This window comes from Xenopus laevis, chromosome 3S (genome assembly GCF_017654675.1).
Source record: "Xenopus laevis strain J_2021 chromosome 3S, Xenopus_laevis_v10.1, whole genome shotgun sequence".
NCBI classification, from domain to species: Eukaryota; Metazoa; Chordata; class Amphibia; order Anura; family Pipidae; genus Xenopus; species Xenopus laevis.
The window spans coordinates 5,863,460-5,881,984 of record NC_054376.1 but is presented as its reverse complement, the minus strand read 5'-3'; the positions used below and the strand labels follow the sequence as shown (position 1 = coordinate 5,881,984).

Genomic DNA, 18,525 nt, shown 5'->3' with positions numbered 1-18,525 from the left:
GGAATTTGCTGAAAAGGTTGATTTTTCCAGTTGTGGGTATTTTTGGACTGGCCGGTCCTTACGTGGTCTTTAGAGTCTGTAACTGAACCTTGCGGTAGAGAAGGTCTCCCTAATTATAGGCCAAGCGAAGTCTTGTCCCAACAGACAGGTTTATTCATGCACCTCATAACCCCGTTCCTCAGGTTCTGCCAGTCCAGCGCAGGTTGTGCCTGTCAGCTCTTTCCATGATGCGCATGGTGCAGCGAGACGCAAGTTTCATGGTTTTGTTATTAAAGGGCCATTGTTCTTTAATTTGTAGATGTATATTTTCCTTTTTAAGCATTATTTCTAAGAAGGTCTTAGTATTGCTATATGGCAAACTGACCACAAGCTTCATTTTCACATCCCCATTGGAAGCAGCAGTCCTGCCCTGCTTTATGGCAGCTGAGATTCTAGCTATCTGTATAACAGAACATTCTTCCCCAGTGGCTGCACGGATCCTATCTGATCCCCATTGTAAGCAGCAGTCCTGTCCTGCTTTATGGCAGCTGAGATTCTAGCTATCTGTATAACAGAACATTCTGTCCCAGTGGCTGCACAGATCCTATCTGATCCCCATTGTAAGCAGCAGTCCTGTCCTGCTTTATGGCAGCTGAGATTCTAGCTATCTGTATAACAGAACATTCTTCCCCAGTGGCTGCACGGATCCTATCTGATCCCCATTGTAAGCAGCAGTCCTGTCCTGCTTTATGGCAGCTGAGATTCTAGCTATCTGTATAACAGAACATTCTGTCCCAGTGGCTGCACAGATCCTATCTGATCCCCATTGTAAGCAGCAGTCCTGTCCTGCTTTATGGCAGCTGAGATTCTAGCTATCTGTATAACAGAGCATTATGTCCCAGTGGCTGCACAGATTCTATCTGATCCCCATTGTAAGCAGCAGTCCTGTCCTGCTTTATGGCAGCTGAGATTCTAGCTATCTGTATAACAGAACATTCTGTCCCAGTGGCTGCACAGATCCTATCTGATCCCCATTGTAAGCAGCAGCCCTGTCCTGCTTTATGGCAGCTGAGATTCTAGCTATCTGTATAACAGACCATTCTGTCCCAGTGGCTGCACAGATCCTATTAATGCCTATTCTCCTCTCCAACAGATAGAAAACCTTCAAGAGCAGCTGCGAGACAAAGAGAAGCAGCTGGGCAGCCTGAAGGACCGTGTAAAGTCCCTGCAGGCTGACACCACAAACACAGACACCGCCCTCACCACACTGGAGGAGGCGCTCGCGGAAAAAGTAAGAGTATTTCTCTGGCGTCTCCTGGGGACACAGTGGGGTTGAGCTCCATCCTCCTGGAGGCAGGACACTTAATTGAGTAATCAAAAAAGGGGGCATGCCTGGATGTTCCAGCTTTACCCCTAGCACTTCCCTGTTCAACTCCTAAAAGTTACCCTCCTACGCTGGACTTGTGCCATCCGGGGTCACCACTCCCCTTATGGGGACAGACCACCCAGACTTCCACCCACCGAAGATTAAAAGTAAGAGTATTTAATTGGCGTTGAAAGGTTGTATCACCTATATGAATGAAATAATACAGGGACATATAGTAACCTATACCCTAATAATATAATATATTTATTTGTATAATATACAGAGAAGGAATGTTCTGGGCACACAATAAGCTATACCCTCATACTGTACTGTCTAAGGGAATCAATATGGCACCTCCTCCCATATGTATAAATACAAATATACAGAGAAGGAATGTTCTGGGCACACAATAAGCTATACCCTCATACTGTACTGTCTAAGGGAATCAATATGGCACCTCCTTCCATATGTATAAATACAAATATACAGAGAAGGAATGTTCTGGGCACACAATAAGGTATACCATCATACTGTACTGTCTTAGGGAATCAATATGGCACCTCCCTCCTCCCATATGTATAAATACAAATATACAGAGAAGGAATGTTCTGGGCACACAATAAGCTATACCCTCATACTGTACTGTCTAAGGGAATCAATATGGCACCTCCTCCTCCCATATGTATAAATACAAATATACAGAGAAGGAATGTTCTGGGCACACAATAAGCTATACCCTCATACTGTACTATCTAAGGGAATCAATATGGCACCTCCCTCCTCCCATATGTATAAATACAAATATACAGAGAAGGAATGTTCTGGGCACACAATAAGCTATACCCTCATACTGTACTGTCTAAGGGAATCAATATGGCACCTCCTCCCATATGTATAAATACAAATATACAGAGAAGGAATGTTCTGGGCACACAATAAGCTATACCCTCATACTGTACTGTCTAAGGGAATCAATATGGCACCACCTCCCATATGTATAAATACAAATATACAGAGAAGGAATGTTCTGGGCACACAATAAGCTATACCCTTATACTGTACTGTCTAAGGGAAACAATATAGCAGCTTCCAGCTTTATGTATAAATACAAATATAAAGAGTGCACACAATTTGCCCCTCTCAGTGGAAGCTCATTGTTGCCTTTGTCTTCTGAAAAGCAGCATGGGATATATAATATATGGCAATATACTATTTTTAGCCTTAAATTTACATTTCTGAGACAAAGGTCTGGGCAGTGGTCTGATCTTCACTCAAGCCTTGTACCCCCACAGCACCATGATGTGTTTATTTAAAGAAAAAAACCCTTGTGCAGACCCTTCTGTCATATACATACAATCTTACCAGTCCTTTGGCTGCTTTTGCCTTTTGTGGTCTTTGGCCTGGCAATCCAGTGTTTGTTATTGGTAGACCTATGGGCCCTAAAGATCTGAAAGCCATCAGAAAAGCTGGCAGCTGATGACTTAGTTGAGAGGGAGTGTGATATTGGATCATTGATCTGATACACAACTGCTGAATAAAGACAGAATGAAGAGAAACAGATGCTGAGAGAGGAATAGTGAATATAAACTTGATTAATTCAGAAAAGATGCAGAATTTTTAATTGATTGTATTTAGAAAGTTTCTTACTTCACTATGAGGAAGCTTATATTAAATCTCATCATTTTTGCTATAGTTTCCCTTTAAATGTGCAAGTTCTTTTTGCTGCCACTAGATGGCAGTGTTGTGGTGAGGTTTATAGAGACCCTTTCAACCAGGGATCTCCAACCTTTATTACCCTTGAGGCACATTCAAATGTAAAAAGAGCAACACAAGCATGAAAAGCATGAAATAAAGAATATGATTGGTTATTTGGTAGCTCCTAAGTAGATTGGCAGCCTACAGGAGGGTCTGTTTGGCCATAAACCTGGGTTTTTATGCAACCAAAACTAGCCTCCAAGCCTGGTATTGATAAATAAGCATCTGCTTGGAGGCCACTGGGAACAACATCCAAGGGATCGGAGAGCAACATGTTCTCATGAGCCACTAGTTGGGGATCACTGCTTAAAGCCAAGGAAACGCAATAAATGGCGCAGGTTACTTAATCTCAAAAATATAAATTGCTATAATGGTGGATAATCCAAAATAGATAATCCCTAAATAGTTAATTTCAAAGGGATGGCTGCTCTTAACCCCTCATCTGAAATCTTTTTTCTGCTCCCTCGCTTAGGAGAGGATCATTGAGCGCCTGAAAGATCAAAGGGACCGGGATGAGCGAGAGAAACAAGAAGAGCTGGAGTCCTCCAAGAAAGAGCTCAAGGACCTCAGGGAAAAAGTCAGCGTTCTGCAGGGAGACCTTTCCGAAAAAGAGGTGCCCAAACTTATTTTGCGTGTATATATTATTGTCCCATAGCATGCCTTATACTGGGAAGTGTGTGTCCATGTTTGAATGCTATAGATGGCAGCCATTGTTTTTCTTTAAAGGATGTGTGAACCTTTAAAATAAATGTTATGATGAGAATGCTATTCTAAGCACTTTTGTCATTGACATTCATTATTTTCTTTTTATTCCAAGATATTAAGGGATACATGTGCTGTTAATATGAATGAATTTTGTTCCAACAGCGCCACCTGCTGGTCAGTTTCTGACCAGTCTGACCACCAAGTAGTCAAGGAAGTTGTCAGGAGAAAGAAAGAGGCTGCTCTGATGTTCTTCTGCTTAGGAAAGATTTGAGAAAGATTTCTAATTGTTTTCCTAAGCAGAAGAACATCAAAGCAGCCACTTTCTTTCTCCTGATAACCTCCTTGACTACTTGGTGGTCAGACTGGTCAGAAACTGGCCAGCAGGTGGCGCTGTTGGAACAAAATTCATTTTGTTGGATAGAATAAAAAGAAAATAATGAATGTAAATGACAAAAGTGCTTAGAATAGCACTCTCATCAATTTTACATTCACTTATTTTAAAGGTTTACTTATCCTTTAATCAAAGCATATACATTGAATATCAGTAAAGTCCATCTACCAAGTTGGGCAGGCTGTCTAATTGTCATTCTGTCTCCTCACTGGGTCAGTGATGGAAAAGAGCTTTAATATTAATATTATTGAGGGCAATTTTCCCAAATGCCAATCCCCCCCCAGACTCGTGATGATGTCACTGGGAATCCGTTACAGCGTAACACTGTTTCCCCTTTCTTTAAAGTCCTCGCTGCTCGATCTGAAGGAACACGCGTCGACTCTCGCCTCCTCCGGCCTGAAGAAGGACTCTCGACTCAAAACCCTAGAGATCGCCCTGGAGCAGAGGAAAGAGGAGTGTCTGAAGCTGGAGAGTCAGCTCAGGAAGGTGAGTAATGGGGGGCTACCAGAGGCTGCAAGTGTGGGATAAAGTAAGTGTAATTGCCCGACTATCGCTGAACTGCACTATGAAGCTGTGTATGGGGTTCCTGATGACCTGCCCAGTTGACATGATGGTTTTGTTTATTATAGGGGTATATTCTTTGATTCTCACCCACTGTCTTTGTCTTATTCGTTTTTATTTCATTACCCTTGACATTGACTCTTTTATTCTTTCCCCAATTTGTATCTCATCTCTCGTATTCTCTTACTATTTCCTTCCCTCTTCCTTCTCAGCCAATCCTTATTCCTTTCTTCTTTCCCCAAACCTCTAGTGCAAACAAACTTATTCTTTTGCCCCCTTCCAACCTCACATCCCTCTCTGCTCCCTCCCAATTTTTTCCATTTACTACGAGCCTCTTTCTTTTTTTATAGAGTGTAAACTCCCTCATCCATTCTGTATCACTGGTGGGGCCCCTCTTATTTTCCTTTGCATCTACTCTCTAACCCTGCACACAGCTTCCTTTACTGACACTTTATATATTGCTGTCAGTTTTTGACCTTTTTTTTTGGGGTTTTTTCTAACGTTTGGGGTTCATGCTTTGTCCTGTCTGACTTTGAACTCTTTCCTCCTTCTCTCAGCACTCTGATGGGTTGCCTCACACAGGGAAAGCAGTAAGTTTCTTCATGGTGTGCCATCTTGTTTCTAGTTGTGTTGTCCTCACCGCATGCTCTGCCTCATTTCCACCCACCTGCCTACGGATCATTTTGATTTGCCCCACAGCCATGTCCGACATTACTCTAACTTGCACATATTTTAGGAGTGCAAGTGGATGCTGAGAATTAAATTGTAAATGGCATTGGTTAATATATACATACAAAAGTAAGGAACAGCGGCACTCACAGGGTTTTAAATATGCCAAAAAATAAAGAATTTTATTTAAGCTCAACGCTTCGATCCCCCACAGGGAACTTCGTCAGGAGTATACAAACAACCCATTCCTTTACGTCTCACTTCTTTCTCTACCCTACACGATATGTCCTTTCCCAATGTACCCTGCACTCTATGATTTTATCCTGCACGAGCCGATTGACCGCTTGGGTGGTTGCCTAACAACAACTTTTGGGTTTAGATCCTGTGGGTTTATGGGTTGTCTGGCTATTTTTTGGCATGTTTAAAACCCTGTGACCGCTGCTATTCCTTACTTTTGCATCTATTCCACATTGGCGGTACCCAGGTTTCTTTCCTAGTAAACGGTGTGCACCTCAGGAGGAGCCTTCGGCTAATCGGATGCCGCCAGGTCTTAATAAGAGCGGAGCCAAGCGAGGGGTTCTGAATAAGCAAAGGGGCACGACGGTAGTGTAAAGTCGGGCAGACGGTCACGGTACAAGGCGTAGGCAGAAAGCGTAATCAGATTGGGTCGGGGCAAGCAAAGTACAAACGGAGTCAGGCAGGCAAGGGTCGAACTAGGAGATCAATCAAGATGGATACGGATAAGGAAGAGTTGATTACCAGGCAGGGTCAGGGTTACAGAGATCAGAATCGTCGGTAGCAGGCAGGGGTCACAACAGATTAGCAGAACACAGAAAACCAGATAGGTAGCGCACCCAGGAACTATAACAGGCAAGAATTTACACACAGGAATTCCCTTAAATAGTGCTTGAATTTCGCGCCAGCGCGACTGCGCCTTTAAATGTCACAGAGGCTCGTGCGCCCTAAGGAACTGGCGCCTGAGGGAAGGAAGACCGGCATGGCGGGCGTTCCCACCGGCCCACTAGACCACCAGGGTGAGTAACCCTCACACCCCTATTGTAAAATATAAGGATATTATAAGTCACTGAGGAGTTTCATGACCATATAAAAAACATGAGACCGAAGGCCGAGTGCTTTTATACAGGTCATGGAACTCCGAGGTTACTTCTAATATCCTCATATTTTCCAACAAGGGGTACTTTATTTATTATAATACACACGTTTTAGACAAAAATGACATCACTACTCACCGTTTATAACTGATGACATCACTAGTCGCCGTTTATAAAGATATAATTTACAAGAGATTCGTGGCTTTTGTGTATTATATTTATATGTGTGTTTTTCTCCGATTGCCCTGCACCCGCATGCACAAAATATACATGTGTATATATAATATTTTGTTTCTTTATTGAGTTTCTTTTGGTATTTCTGCCCCCCTTTCAGTGTTAGGAGGGGCCTGATGACCTGTGTCTCCCTATGATTAGCTCTGTGTGGTTTTTGGCTGCTCTGCCCTTGGGTACTGGCGGGACCTCGCCCCTTAAAGCCAATGACAGAGAGCGCAGTCAGTTTAGGTGGCTGGATCATGCCAGGTAGATGGGAGCGGTGCCCTTGTGTCAACAAGCAACTTCTAATTATCACCCGCGTTGGCAGCCGACAGGGAGAAGGAAACAGGTACCAGCTGGCCCTCCCTTCTCTGCCAGCTGCTCTGAGCCACCAGCCTCATCATGGAAAGAAGCGGTGGCTTATGCTTTGCCCAGCTGCACAGTGGCCCCTCTGTTTTAAAGGGACAGCGTCGGAGTCCAATCCTTCAATGGCAGTTTCTTTCCCCCCTCCCACCGGCCGGATGTGGTTCTGTAAAATTGCTATAAACCAACGTGTTCTAAATTTGTTTGGGCCTGGAAGTGGCCAAGAAGCATTTTACTTTGTACGTCAACAGAAAGCATACAAAAAAGCCTCATGGACTCGATATCCTGATGATGGTGCTGTATTATAATGAGTCGTTCCCCAAGTATCTGAATTAAGAGATCCAAACAGTGTTTACAAATAGACAGAGAAGGAATGTTCTGGGCACACAATAAGCTATACCCTCATACTGTACTGTCTAAGGGAATCAATATGGCACCTCCTCCTCCCATATGTATAAATACAAATATACAGAGAAGGAATGTTCTGGGCACACAATAAGCTATACCTTCATACTGTACTGTCTAAGGGAATCAATATGGCACCTCCTCCTCCCATATGTATAAATACAAATATACAGAGAAGGAATGTTCTGGGCACACAATAAGCTATACCCTCATACTGTACTGTCTAAGGGAATCAATATGGCACCTCCCATATGTATAAATACAAATATACAGAGAAGGAATGTTCTGGGCACACAATAAGCTATACCCTCATACTGTACTGTCTAAGGGAATCAATATGGCACCTCCTCCCATATGTATAAATACAAATATACAGAGAAGGAATGTTCTGGGCACACAATAAGCTATACCCTCATACTGTACTGTCTAAGGGAATCAATATGGCACCTCCCTCCTCCCATATGTATAAATACAAATATACAGAGAAGGAATGTTCTGGGCACACAATAAGCTATACCCTCATACTGTACTGTCTAAGGGAATCAATATGGCACCTCCTCCTCCCACATGTATAAATACAAATATACAGAGAAGGAATGTTCTGGGCACACAATAAGCTATACCCTCATACTGTACTGTCTAAGGGAATCAATATGGCACCTCCTCCTCCCACATGTATAAATACAAATATACAGAGAAGGAATGTTCTGGGCACACAATAAGCTATACCCTCATACTGTACTGTCTAAGGGAATCAATATGGCACCTCCCTCCTCCCATATGTATAAATACAAATATAGAGAGAAGGAATGTTCTGGGCACACAATAAGCTATACCCTCATACTGTACTGTCTAAGGGAATCAATATGGCACCTCCCTCCTCCCATATGTATAAATACAAATATACAGAGAAGGAATGTTCTGGGCACACAATAAGCTATACCCTCATACTGTATTGTCTAAGGGAATCAATATGGCACCTCCTCCTCCCATATGTATAAATACAAATATACAGAGAAGGAATGTTCTGGGCCTGTTGTTAGCTGCAGTTCAGATTCTACATTAAAAATCTCAAACAGGGTTTGGGAGCAGCTCCTAACTGTGCACTACCCTTGGCAGTGTGTAAATATTTTCCTAGGATGCTTCACGTCTCGGGAGACTTTGGTTTCATCTAAGCTCTTCCTGAGCGTAACCTGAGATCCCAGGTCCCACAATTGCCCTTTTCAGAATACAGAGAGCCTGATACAGCCAAGCCCAGGAGAGCACAGCGACTCGCAAGGGTCTTACATCTTTGCTTTACCCAAAACTGTCCCGGGATGGATGAGGTGTGAGCTCTCATAATGACGTGTGCTCCCAGCTCTTTAGACAGACAGGGGCAGCCATGCAACATAAATAAATAGGGGATCAATGGCCTGTTCTAAGTGCTGCACTCACTGAGACAATGGCTTGTATCCCAGATAATGGCTCCTCATATGTCAAGGTGTTTCGTTTCCTGAAATGGCAATGATGTAGGATAGACACAAGGGCTTGCGCTTCAAAGAGGCGTCATAGCTCCATGGTCTGTGTTCAAATATGTTCGTGTTTCCCCTTCTCATCTTCCTTGTCTGTTATCTGTCTTCCCTCAGCTCATAACTCCTTCCCTTATCCCATTCACAGAGTATCCACTTGGGCAGGTGTGACTGAGTAATGAAAATCACATTTACTTTCATTAAGGCACAATTTTAGCTTTTGAGTTTTAACATTTCCAACCCAGCTCTGCTGATCATACCCCTAAGGATGACTCGGCTCAATAGCTCTTTCAGACCAACCCACCTTTCCCTTTTCACGTCTTGCAGCATGCTGGTGTTTTGTAATGGACCAAAACACATTAGGAGGGCTATGGGACTGGGAAACTTTATTTTTATTGTGCATTATAAGATAAGTAAACCTTTAAAACAAGTGAATGTAAGAGTGTAATGTCATTTACATTCATTATTTATTTTCTTTTTATTCCAAGATATTAAGGGATACATGTGCTGTTAATATGAATGAATTTTGTTCCAACAGCGCCACCTGCTGGTCAGTTTCTGACCAGTCTGACCACCAAGTAGTCAAGGAAGTTGTCAGGAGAAAGAAAGAGGCTGCTCTGATGTTCTTCTGCTTAGGAAAGATTTGAGAAAGGTTTCTAATTAAATACGTTTTTTGTTCTGTTTCCCAAGGCCCACGAGGCTGCTCAAGAGGCCAAATCCAGCCCGGAAATGAACGAGCTGGAAAGGGAAGTGACAAGGTACCGGGAGGAAGCTGGGAAATCTCAGGCCGAGGTCGATCGGTTACTGGACATCCTGAAAGAGATGGAAAACGAGAAAAACGAGAAGGATACCAAGATTGCAGAGCTAGAGAGGTGAGGCTGCTCCAGATCCGTGTCAGGCTTCAGTGTTGCTTATAAAACTGTTCACAGTCAACCTTTGCATGTACAGCAATTGATTTATTACGGCCGCTGGCCTGAAGACTCTCAGGGTGACTCTCAGTTGTAGATGAAAAGCTGCAAAGCCTTAGGCTGAACTTTAAAGGAACAGTAACACAGCATACTTGGCAGATAACAGATAAGCTCTGTAGTATACAATGGGATTCTTCAGCATGTTTCTGCGATCTACTGTGTATCCTGCGCTTGAATGGCTGCCCCCATGGCTACACAACAGCTTGTTTATAAAAACTATAGTAGTACTTATCTGTTATCTACTGTGTATCCTGCGCTTGAATGGCTGCCCCCATGGCTACACAGCAGCTTGTTTATATAAACTATAGTAGTACTTATCTGTTATCTACTGTGTATCCTGTGCTTGAATGGCTGCCCCCATGGCTACACAGCAGCTTGTTTATATAAACTATAGTAGTACTTATCTGTTATCTACTGTGTATCCTGTGCTTGAATGGCTGCCCCCATGGCTACACAGCAGCTTGTTTATATAAACTATAGTAGTACTTATCTGTTATCTACTGTGTTCCCTGTGCTTGAATGGCTGCCCCCATGGCTACACAGCAGCTTGTTTATATAAACTATAGTAGCACTTATTTATCTACTGTGTATCCTGTGCTTGAATGGCTGCACCCATGGCTACACAGCAGCTTGTTTATATAAACTATAGTAGTACTTATCTGTTATCTACTGTGTATCCTGTGCTTGAATGGCTGCCCCCATGGCTACACAGCAGCTTGTTTATATAAACTATAGTAGAGTTTCTGAAGTCAACAAACCTGTTTTTCCAGTGCAGTACAACAGTATATTATGCTTTCATTCCTTGAAAACATTTTCATTTTTTGGTGTTATTGTTCCTTTATTAGTTGTAGACCATGGTAGTCTAAGACAGGCAACAATTAGCCCTTTATATTTGTTTTTTATTGTTATTATGCCCCTACCCCCTTTGGTATATAAATTGTCTCTCTGGTTGCTAGCTTTGGTGACTCCCCCAGCAACAATGATTTTACTATAATTGTTCAAGATAAGTACAAGTATAGAGGTGGCCATAGACACACAGATCCTATCGTACGAATCGAGGATTCGTACGATTTTCGGATCGTGTATGGCGTGTGCCGACATCTTTCGTCCGGCGGAGACCGGTCGTTTGGTAGATCGGTCAGGTTTGATTTTGACCCGACCGATCCCGCCGGAAACCCAGGGCACATCGTAATCGGATCGTTCGGCCATGCGGCCGAACAATCAGATTACACCCGATATAGCCATGTTTGTTAATGGCATATCGGGGAAAGATCCGCTCGTTTGGCGATGTTGCCAAACGAGCAGATCTTTGCATCTATGGCCACCTTAGGATATAGGAAAGGATAATAGAAAGTTTAGGGCTGACCTGCTGGAGAACAATGGCCTCTTGAGGGAGGCTGAAACTCCAAGCTGAGCCAGTGCAACCATAATAACTGCCCAATCAATCACAGCTAGTGGGAAATAGCCATGAATTCACCTGTCAATAAATTCAGAGAAATGCACAGAACATTAAATGGTTAGGTTTCCCTTTAAAGGGATACTGCCATGGAAATTCTGCATTGAAATCCATTTTTCAAAAGCGCAAACCGATTTTATTATATTTACTTTTGAAATCTGAAATGGGTCTAGACATATTGTCAGTTTCCCAGCTGCCCCCAGTCATGTGACTTGTGCTCTGATAAACTTCAGTCACTCTTTACTGCTGTACTTCAAGTTGGAGTGATATCAGCCCCTTCCCTCCCCCCCCCCCCAGCAGCCAAACAAAAGAACAATGGGAAGGTAACCAGATAGCAGCTCCCTAACACAAGATAACAGCTGCCTGGTAGATCTAAGAACAGCACTCAATAGTAAAATCCAGGTCCCATTGAGACACATTCAGTTACATTGAGTAGGAGAAACAACAGCCTGCCAGAAAGTAGTTCCATCTTGCTTGCACAAGTCAAATGACTGGGGCAGCTGGGAAATTGACAATATGTCTAGCCCCATGTCAGATTTCAAAATTAGTATAAAAAAAATCAGTTTGCTCTTTTGAGAAATGGATTTCAGTGCAAAAAACATGTTTTCCCATGACCGTATCCCTTTAAGGTGCTCATTTTTCTTTTTTTGTTGGTAAAATTTGGAGCAAGCGCATGTGAATCAAGACCATACCTCCCAACTGTCCCTTTTTTGGAGGGACAGTCCCTCTTTTGACAGCTCAACCCGCAGTCCCTCATTTGTACTGGAAAGTCCCTCTTTTCTCTGCCAGAAAAAGAAACAAAGTTTCTCACTTAATTGGCTTTTAACAGAGAGCCCAGAACAGCTAACAGGTGCAAATTAAATACTTTGTAACAATTTTAAGACACAAAAACACAGTTTAGATAAGGAGAAATATTTTCAAACTTTTTTAACCTGCCAAATTTTGTAAAACAAACATGGTAATTGGGGGGTGTGGCCACAGAAAGGGTGTGGTCAAAAAAATTGCTGCACTTCATGCGGAAAAAAATTTTTGTCCCTCTTTTTACTTCCAAAATGTTGGGAGGTATGTCAAGACGGCTCTTTGTAGCGACATTGTTTCACGAGTTGGAATGGCTTACAAAATTGTTAACGGATCATTTGGTGTAAAATGAGTCATCGGAGAGAAATTGGACAGCGGCCCACAATGCATCACTCTGTAACACTTCGCATAAAGCGCAACATTGTGTGCCGTTGTGCCAAGTGCGTCAGCAGATTCCTACGGTGGCCTTGAACTTTTTTTAATCCACAGTGGAATTTAGAATTCTAAAATAATCAACTATGTGACTATGTATGTAACTGTGGAAGTGAAAAGATGCTATAAATATGCCATACGCTGTAGTGCCCTTATCTGTAGCTTTATATATGCCTGGCCTGTGGCTTCATATTGGCCCTTGCATTTCAAGCTCACCGTGGCCCCTAACAGGCCTATAAAGAGTTGCACGACTTCTGCCATTTCCAAAATAGGCTAATTGGCCATCTGGGCCTGGCTTCTTGTATATACTGGCACCAGTTTTTTTTTTTTTATTTGGTGGGGGCTCGACATGCTGTTTGCCCTCTATTGCCATTAGTATCCAACCAGTGCTTACAAATCTGATGCAAGTGGCCCATGATTGGCTGCCTTAAAGGGATACTGACATGTATTTTTCAAAACCCATCAGTTAATAGTGCTGCTCCAGCAGATTTCTGCACTGAAATCCGTTTTTCAAAAGAGCAAACAGATTTTTTTATGTTTCATTTTGAAATCTGACACGGGGCTAGACATATTGTCAATTTCCCAGGTGCCCCCAGTCATGTTTCTTGTGCTCTGATAAACTTCAGTCACTCTTTACTGTTGTACTGCAAGTTGGAGTGATATCACCCCCCTCCCCCAGCAGCCTAACAACAGAACAATGGGAAGGTAACCAGATAGCAGCTCCCTAACACAAGATAACAGCTGCCTGGTAGATATAAGAACAACACTCAATAGTAAAATCCAGGTCCCACTGAGACACATTCAGTTACATTGAGTAGGAGAAACAACAGCCTGCCAGAAAGCAGTTCCATCCTAAAGTGCTGGCTCTTTCTGAAATCACATGACCAGGCAAAATGACCTGAGATGCACCTACACACCAATATTACAACTAAATACACTTGTTGGTTCAGGAATGACATTTATATTGTAGAGTGAATTATTTGCAGTGCAAACAGTGTCATTTAGAAATAAAAACTATGCCATAAAAATCATGACCAAATCCCTTTAAAGGAGAATTCAACCCATAATAAAAAATAACTCTACCCTGGGTAGACCCCCTTCCCACCCCCCACCCCCAGCCTACCTGCCCTCCCGGGCAAATGCCCCTAATTTTTTACTCATCCCTCCGTGCAGATTCTGGCCTCGGAGTTCACGGCAGCCATCTTCTTCTTCTCCAGTAATTTTTGTGTCTTGACGGCATTTTCGGCGAATGCGCAGTTGGAGTAAATTTCCGGTCCCAAACAACTGCGCATGCGTCGAAACTTCCGAAAAAGACAGAAGAAAGAAGATGGCGCCCGTGAACTCCGAGGCCAGAATCTGCACGGAGGGGTAAGTAAAAAATTAGGGGCATTTGCCCGGGGGGGTGGGTCAACCAAGGGGAGGGTTTTTTTTATTATGGGTTGAATTCTCCTTTAATGATTTTATATATATATATATATATATATATATATATATATATATATATATATATATATATATATATATATATATATATATATATAATGTGGGAAGAGCTGTTATGGAAGTGAGCAGTGTGTACCATTAGATGGCGCTGTGTCCCTGCAATTGTAGGAATTTCTGAGCCCTTACGTTTTAACCCTATGTAACCCAGTTGCACCAGGGGGCTGTGGTTGAGGCCCACATTGCTGGCTACAAACTAGCCCAGGCTTAGGGCCTGTTTCCCAGTGGATTCTGTTGAAGGCTTATTTGCCAGTGAAGACCAGGCTGACACATAGGGTGAAATAATAAGCAGTGTATTAGGGTCTGGATTGTGTGATTGTCGTTAGCCTGAGTGCTAATCAATTGCCTGTATAATAAAAACACTGGTTGGGTAGAATTTGTGAAGCTACGTGGCGCTGTTTCCATAGAGCACTGTCGGCCAATGGCTCCTTTCCCTTCCAACGTAAATTCCTGTTGCCAATTCTCTCAGATCTGTCATTTAGACATTTGTACTGGGGGGGGGGGCAATCAGAGCCAAATCCACTTTTAATGCTGTTCCCATTTTATTTTTCATATTTCAGCATCCACAGGAACCTGGAATTCACATCTGTAATTACATTTTCCATTTTGGGACTGTTGTATCCAATGATAAAATAAATTATAGATGAAGTCAGGCATATTTATCTGACTCCTTGCAAAGGTATCTCTCTGTACAGACTATGAGCAAACTTAGGGGGCTGTTCCTGCCGAATTGTGCTTAGTACAGGGAATACCTATGCTGCCATAGTTTTATGGGATCTCTCTGTACAGACTATGAGCAAACTTAGGGACTGTTCCTGCTGAATTGTGCTTAGTCTGTACAGAGAGATCCCATAAAACTATGGCAGCATAGGTATTCCCCTGTACTATGAGCAAACTTAGGGGGGATGTTCCTGCTGAATTGTGCTTAGTACAGGGGATACCTATGCTGCCATAGTTTTATGGGATCTCTCTGTACAGACTATGAGCAAACTTAGGCACTGTTCCTGCTGAATTGTGCTTAGTACAGGGAATACCTATGCTGCCATAGTTTTATGGGATCTCTCTGTACAGACTATGAGCAAACTTAGGGGGATGTTCCTGCTGAATTGTGCTTAGTACAGGGGAATACCTATACTGCCATAGTTTTATGGGATCTCTCTGTACAGACTATGAGCAAACTTAGGGACTGTTCCTGCTGAATTGTGCTTAGTACAGAGGAATACCTATGCTGCCATAGTTTTATGGGATCTCTCTGTACAGACTATGAGCAAACTTAGGGGGATGTTCCTGCTGAATTGTGCTTAGTACAGGGGATACCTATGCTGCCATAGTTTTATGGGATCTCTCTGTACAGACTATGAGCAAACTTAGGGACTGTTCCTGCTGAATTGTGCTTAGTACAGGGAATACCTATGCTGCCATAGTTTTATGGGATCTCTCTGTACAGACTATGAGCAAACTTAGGGGGATGTTCCTGCTGAATTGTGCTTAGTACAGGGGATACCTATGCTGCCATAGTTTTATGGGATCTCTCTGTACAGACTATGAGCAAACTTAGGGACTGTTCCTGCTGAATTGTGCTTAGTACAGGGAATACCTATGCTGCCATAGTTTTATGGGATCTCTCTGAACAGACTATGAGCAAACTAAAATAAAAAGTTATGGTGTGATCACGCATTAACTCTTTTTAACCTGGGTTTGTTTTTCCTACAGTTAATGTAAGTACTGATTGTAAATCACAACTTGGGTCCCATGGCACATAGCAGACAGTGTCCTGGTGGGACCTTTGTATCTCTTTCTTTCTGAGCTTTCTGCTGGTAACTACTCAATGGATACCTGGGAATCCTGTGTGTGTGACTCCCGGCTCACTTGTGCCTGTTTGTGTGTCTGTCCTTCTGCTCACTGCATGTTCATTAACCTCTCTTTATCTCTAACTCTCTCCTTGTTGCTTCTCTCCTTCCTGGGAACCCGTCACTGCTCAGCATCACATCCAGGTCAGTACTTTCTTCACCAAGCCGGGTTGTATTGAGCTCGTATAGTTGGGTTCTATTGCTTGAGGATGGTCATTTACATAACCAGTCTCTTATATGTATCTCTAGTGGGCGTGATCTAGAACATGAGAAGTTATCTTATACATAAAGGTCCCGTTCTTGTATATGGGAACTGGTTGGAGGATCCAAAGGTCTTCTCACAAGATGCCTTATCAATAAAGAATGAGCCTCAGTTGTGTGTATGGTAAGAATCCATAATGTTGAGGTAGAGTTGTCTTCTACACTGCTGCCCAACCTTTGGGCCCGCAGCTTCTGTTGAACAATAACTCATACATGGACTGCCAGAAGTCATCAGCTAAAGTTGTAGTTTAACCTCCTAAGTCTGGACGGTCCTGTAAGTGTCCCTCAACTTTAAATGGTTTTTCTTGAAAGTCCAAATATCTGCCTAGTAGGACATTCTTGTGTATGATCTGTTGAATCTCCCCCATAGGAGTTTATGGGGAGAGCAGTTTAACATGTGGACATCCGAGTATCTCTCACCAACTGTGAACTACCTTGGGGATGGGCAGCCCTATATAAAGCTGTATGTTCTTAGAGAACATAAAACCTACCCAATAAGTTTAGTGAAGTGATTTCAGACTTATTCTTGACCACTGGTATCTGGGATAGGGATTAAGGTGGCCCTAAACCTAAAGATCCATGAGGTTGCCAAATATCTTTACCCTTTTCCTTGTCGGGGAAGAACCGCATCAAGGATCAGATGCAGTCCTCACTCCAATTTGATTTTCAAACTTGCTGATTGACAACTGGATGATTTTAACCAGATATTGGTTGGGTAGACCATGGAGTGCTCCATTCATGAGCTGAGAAGTTGTCAGTTGAGCCTGTCAACAGCTTGTGTTTTTCCAAAACCAATTGATTTTGCCAACAAGGCTGGTTGGACTATGTGGAAAGCCAGACAAATGCCGACAATGGGATACCAGTCTGGTCCTGGCTTCCACCACACATGCTCCTGGTTGGTGATGCATGCGAGGGATCTGGGGCACTGGATGTGAGGCGACCTCCAACCCCGCTTCCCAAATCTGCAGCCAGGTATTGGGAACGGGACTAGCCTCTGGTGGGGAACAATGTTGGGGGTGCTTTTTCAAATGGGGTCCAAGCAACAGGGGTCTGCCAAATCAGCTTATTAGACCATGAATGGAACTGATGGTTTGCCTGACTAATACCAGACTAATGATCAACCAGATATCTGTTGGGCAGGTTTAACCGTCCAATCAGACAAGATCTGGTCTCCATTAGTCCCTTTTCTGATCTAATCATTGACCCAGTGGCCAGCTGGTTAAATCAGCCTATTTTGCCCCATTGGGAAACCATATGTTTTTGTGGTGACCTCGCCTAGTGGGAAGCCTCATGTTGACTTCATTCATCTCATATCTTGGAACAATCCCTTGCACATTTGCTCCGTGGGGAACATAAATCTACCAGCACTTAAACTGCAACTTGTCCCAATTAGTTATCCCTTTCCTGGCCCCCCATACTAGCCAAGTGTTCTGGGAACTGGGGGCACTATTTAACGTTCCAGATCTGCCTGTCTCTGGCGCATTTCAGAAGCTTTGCTGGGAGCTGTCTCTCTGCTAAGTGCTAGTCATTAGCGGTCTCGCAGGGCTTACTCTACAGCTGTCACTTTCTTCCGCCTCCCGCACTCCTGCCTCTTACTCGGCCGGGGGCACATGTGCCGAGAATGGGAACTTGTCCCAGACGTGTCAAGTCTCTGGGGATTAACACCCTGTTCGTCTGGCAGCTGCTCCCTAACTGGGCACGGAGTGGGCTCATAATTAGAGCACTCCACTTTGCCAATAAATAACAATTGCCCACCCTCCCTTAAGCAACCCTCTATTCCTTCCAAAAGTAATTACCCTTGCGAAAGGCAGTCATTGAGAGTCGAATACTCCCTATTCTCCCCCATACTGCACAAAGATGGCTACCCTTTGGCACCAACCCACTTTTTCAAGGTTCCTCCTTGTTTATATGGAGCATTCATCCTTATATATGATGAACTCGGTTTTCCAATGACCTAATTGTGGTTGGGCCACCCTAGTATTTACATCGTTGTGCTTCCTTTCTCTCTTCTGTAATCTCTGCTTTTTATTTAGTAGGACCTGAGATTTAGCCTCAACGTGGAGTTGGTAAAATAATTTTTACGTCATTGCTTTTGTGTTTCCATCAGTAATGTCCAACCTGTGCCCACCCATGAACTTCAGCTACTTGCCATCATTTAATAACAGAGGAGATGCTTTTAAAGTGCCACAGATCCTGTCTTATCCCCATTGTAAGCAGCAGTCCTGTCCTGCTT

General features: G+C 43.2%; 1 protein-coding gene across 12 annotated transcripts in view; it reads left to right on the top strand.

Annotated features, from left to right (window-relative positions):
* Positions 1-18,525, top strand: part of erc1.S (ELKS/RAB6-interacting/CAST family member 1 S homeolog) — a 120,412-nt gene that overhangs the window by 50,091 nt on the left and 51,796 nt on the right. For 4 of the 12 annotated variants that reach the window (XM_018254835.2, XM_018254836.2, XM_018254831.2 and 1 more), the window contains 6 exons: positions 1,133-1,270; positions 3,573-3,713; positions 4,542-4,682; positions 5,315-5,347; positions 9,718-9,899; positions 16,164-16,175. In XM_018254835.2, coding sequence (XP_018110324.1) covers positions 1,133-1,270; positions 3,573-3,713; positions 4,542-4,682; positions 5,315-5,347; positions 9,718-9,899; positions 16,164-16,175 — 647 coding nt within the window. The remainder of the gene's footprint in view (positions 1-1,132; positions 1,271-3,572; positions 3,714-4,541; positions 4,683-5,314; positions 5,348-9,717; positions 9,900-16,163; positions 16,176-18,525) is intronic. The other 8 variants (XM_018254833.2, XM_018254842.2, XM_018254840.2 and 5 more) reach the window with 3 other exon arrangements.